Source organism: Cryptomeria japonica, unplaced genomic scaffold, assembly GCF_030272615.1.
Source record: "Cryptomeria japonica unplaced genomic scaffold, Sugi_1.0 HiC_scaffold_468, whole genome shotgun sequence".
Taxonomy (NCBI): Eukaryota; Viridiplantae; Streptophyta; class Pinopsida; order Cupressales; family Cupressaceae; genus Cryptomeria; species Cryptomeria japonica.
The window spans coordinates 52,307-56,263 of record NW_026729288.1 but is presented as its reverse complement, the minus strand read 5'-3'; the positions used below and the strand labels follow the sequence as shown (position 1 = coordinate 56,263).

Below are 3,957 nucleotides of genomic sequence, written 5' to 3'. Positions count from 1 at the left end.
CCTATTTAGTTACCCCAAACAACTAATTCATCAAAACATTAAGTTAAAAAAAATATTAAATAAACATATATCTCACAAAAATAATAAAAAATAAATCATCTAAATCAACTGTATGTACTTTGTTAAAAGGAGAATCGAGAGGACAATGCAGTCAACTGGACGAAAAGTTTTGGTGTCGAAAAATGGAAATAGACAGATCTCAAACATTAGAAAAAGTAGTAAACCTACTTTATTAAAGAGAATTCACTCACCTAAAGGTAAAATTTTGATCTCCAAAACTGCTAGAAAAGACACCTACTTCATTTACAACAATGCACTTCATTTACAACAACACACTCACCTAAAGATTAAGTTTTGGCCGAGTTCAACTGTAGATGGATGTGAAAGAGACAATCTAAGCAACGCACTCAACGCAACGTGAGCAATGTTTTCGCACCCATCAACAGTTTGAGAATGAAGGCTCTTTTCTCTAAAATATCGCGGTTTACATTCATTATAGTTATGAGTATTGGAAGCGGTACGATTTTTAGTCACTGTTGTACCTTGACCCAAGGTAGTTCAAGATGCATTCAAACTACTCACCCATGACATTCTGAAAATCAGACATCAACGTCTTAATAAGGTTATATCTTATAGAGGTGATGGATTCTAGTGAATTGTAATGTCAAAACCTGATTCTATTTCCGCTACCCATCTACCCTCTAGGGTTTGGAAAAATAAAACGATCTTAAATAATTCTAAATACTAGATCCCTTGGACAACATGGTCTCTTCCAAGATGGGATTCTCAACACCACCAAAAAGTTTTTTTTCTTGTAGAATACCTCTCCAAAATCTATCTTCTTATACATTTATCCTCCATAAATTGGTTCTTATGTTTGCATATGTTGTCTTAAACCTATAATTTAGGTCTCCAAAACTGCTAAAGAAAAGTAATACACCTACTTGACTTCAAAATTGTAGATGGATGTGAAATAGATATTCTAATCGACGCATTCAATGTAAAGTAAATGAACATAAGTTATTTTGAGCAATGTTTTTCTGTCCTAGAACATAGACAATCTGAGAAATAAACATTGAATAACATAAATTAATTTAAATGACGAGAGATAAAAATCTCATTGAAAAAGGGTACAAAGCATGGACAGTCTTTAGGCCAATATCCAACTCCAAGAAAGAAACTTTCCTCTCATACCGATTCTCCCACGGTGGAGAAAGATTTATATATTGTTTCCTTTGAAGAAGCCCACCGTTCCAATTAAGTCTAAACAATTCCACATTACTAAAATGATGGCGATGGCGAGAATACGTGTAAGGCAGGAGGTAAGTTGATCTTGAGATAGGCATACGCAGCAGGGCAGGGAGAAGATAGAAAATTTCAACGTTAATGAAAGGATGGTGAGAATGCATCTGCGGTAGCAGGCGAGACAACCACATGCAGTAAGACTTAGTGTGACGTAAGGAAAAGAGCAACAACTCTGGAAGGATCCGTGAAATATACGGAGTCAAGATGAATTAGTCTTTGCGGAGAGTTATGGTTTGGGCTATATAAAGCGTGTAATGGGTTTGTAATAGACATTCATATCCCGATCTCTTGTGTCTGCGTTTCTATTACAATGGCTAACCGCATGATTTACTTCACGTTGGGACTTTTTCTGTTGATATGCTGTTACAGCGACAGGGTCATGGCAGGGGATCCGGATCCCTTGCAAGATTTCTGCGTTGCAGATGAGGAAAGCAACGGTGAGTGAGAATATTTATACATAAACAATGATAATGATTTGCTTATTAGACGAGTCGAGTTACTAACAGACAGATTGATTTGATCTTGTTTTAAACAGTTTTGGTGAACGGGTTCGTTTGCAAAGACCCAATGCAAGTTTCAGCAAACGATTTCTTCTTCCGGGGACTTGGGCAGGCAGGGAACACCGACAATGATGTGGGCTCCAACGTAACGATGGCGAACGTTAAACAGATACCAGGCCTCAATACGTTTGGAATATCGTTGGTCCGCATCGACTACGCAGTGGGTGGAATAAATCCTCCTCACACACACCCAAGAGCCACCGAAGTTCTTGTTTTACTGGAAGGCCAGCTTCTTGTGGGTTTCATTGACACCAGCAACAAATTTTTCAGCAAAACTTTGGAGAAGGGAGATGTGTTTGTGTTTCCAAAGGCACTTGTTCATTTCCAGCAGAATGTGGGGCATGAAAATGCAGTGGCCATAGCTGGATTGAGCAGCCAGTTTCCCGGAGTTCAGACAATCGCCAATTCTCTGTTTGCGGCGAATCCCCCTCTCCCCGATTCCGTTTTGAGCAAGGCCTTCCGCATCACCCAGGAACTGGTGAATTACATTCAAAAGAAATTCGCATACTAAACAAAACAAACAAGAGGTCTCCCAATGAAGACCGTCTTTCCCAATTCTTTTTTCTCACCGTTGAATAAAACTGTCATTTTAGGGTTATTGGCGTCCTCTTGTGCCATTCATAGCATCTGTTTTGGACATCAGCATGTCCTCATCATATTCCAAAGATTGAAAATTAACCGTTGAATAAAACTATCATTTTAGGGTTATTGGCGTCCTCTTGTGCCATTCATAGCATCTGTTTTGGACATCAGTATGTCCTCATCATATTCCAAAGATTGAAAATTAAATATTGATGTCGTTTTGTCCCTTTGATGACAACATTAAAATTTCACTTTGCTGTAACACATTTTAAGGTAAGTTGTAAGCGCATTTTGAATATAATTTCCAATATCTCAAGGTATTTGTTGATTGATACGAAGAAGATAAAAGTGTCGTCATATTGAGAAATTGGCAATCGCATTTCCATCAAGAATAAGATAATAGATATAACTCATACATTATCAGTGAGATCTGCAAATATCATAATCTTCTACTTTTCCCATGCATTTATAAATGATCTAATAAAATAAAGCTTCATACATCAGTTCATTCTAAAGCTTCACGACCTCTTCTTTCATGCCTTCGATGTCTATATAACCTATGTCTTTGAAGCTTGCTCATTTTCATTCTATGCAACTACTGCAGATACTCAAATTCTTAAGAAACTGCAACAATAATGTCTTGAGTTGATGAAAAACATAGTACATGCTCACAACAAAAAAGAAGCATATTTCAAATACATAAATCTTATTCAGTCAACATACTCTTTATTAAATAGTCTTGTGGTATTACAGGGGTGACATATTGTTATAAATCACAAAGGGGTGCGAAATATTATGTATAACATTGTAGGCACAAAATTTGACCACATACAAGTGGAAGGTGTAGATGTAGAAGATACCAATTTTGGCTTTCTGAATGTTCACATCAGTAGCATAGTGCATTGGATCGGCACATAAGTGAAGAGAACAAAAATCAGCGATGGTGAGATTAGAATGGAATATTCGATTTGATTATCGATCGGTTGGTATTGGAGAAAGTTTTCTACATGATTTATTTAGGGGAGTGCTAATTTGTTTTAGACAAGTGCATGTATTTTATTCCATATTTGATAGCTAGGTGCATGTATTTTATTCTAGGTTTTGATTGAGGTTGACAAGGAAGTGAACGCTATTTGGTTGCATAGTTTAGCTTGGGGGAAGACATTGAAAAGAGAGACTATAAAATAATGAAGATATCAATCAATAGATTTGGATGAAGAAAAACGTCGAGTAATAAGATGGTGCAACACTTGGAAATGGAGATTCTAGATTTCAACTCATGGAAACATAAGTTTTGTCATTGGAGAGAATTAGTCAATGAGCGTAGAACTCGAGCATATTGTTAAGCAAGCTCTTTCCACAAGAATACAATATTGTACGAAATTACATAAGTGCTAGGTAATGTCCACTTTGTATTTAAGACTCAAATTGAGAAGTTGGCTTGTGAATCTTGCATTTAATTGATACTAGAGATGAGGGTACAACTCCATTCTTTTCAATATTTTTTATT

The 3,957-nt window shown here is 36.5% G+C and overlaps 1 protein-coding gene across 1 annotated transcript; it reads left to right on the top strand.

Annotated features, from left to right (window-relative positions):
- The first annotated feature begins 1,684 nt into the window (after positions 1–1,684).
- On the top strand, positions 1,685–2,376 carry LOC131871822 (putative germin-like protein 2-2). Its single transcript, XM_059216003.1, has 2 exons — positions 1,685–1,742; positions 1,841–2,376. The coding sequence occupies exons 1-2, from the start codon at positions 1,685–1,687 to the stop codon at positions 2,374–2,376; spliced, it is 594 nt and encodes a 197-aa protein (XP_059071986.1).
- Positions 2,377–3,957: the final 1,581 nt, after the last annotated feature.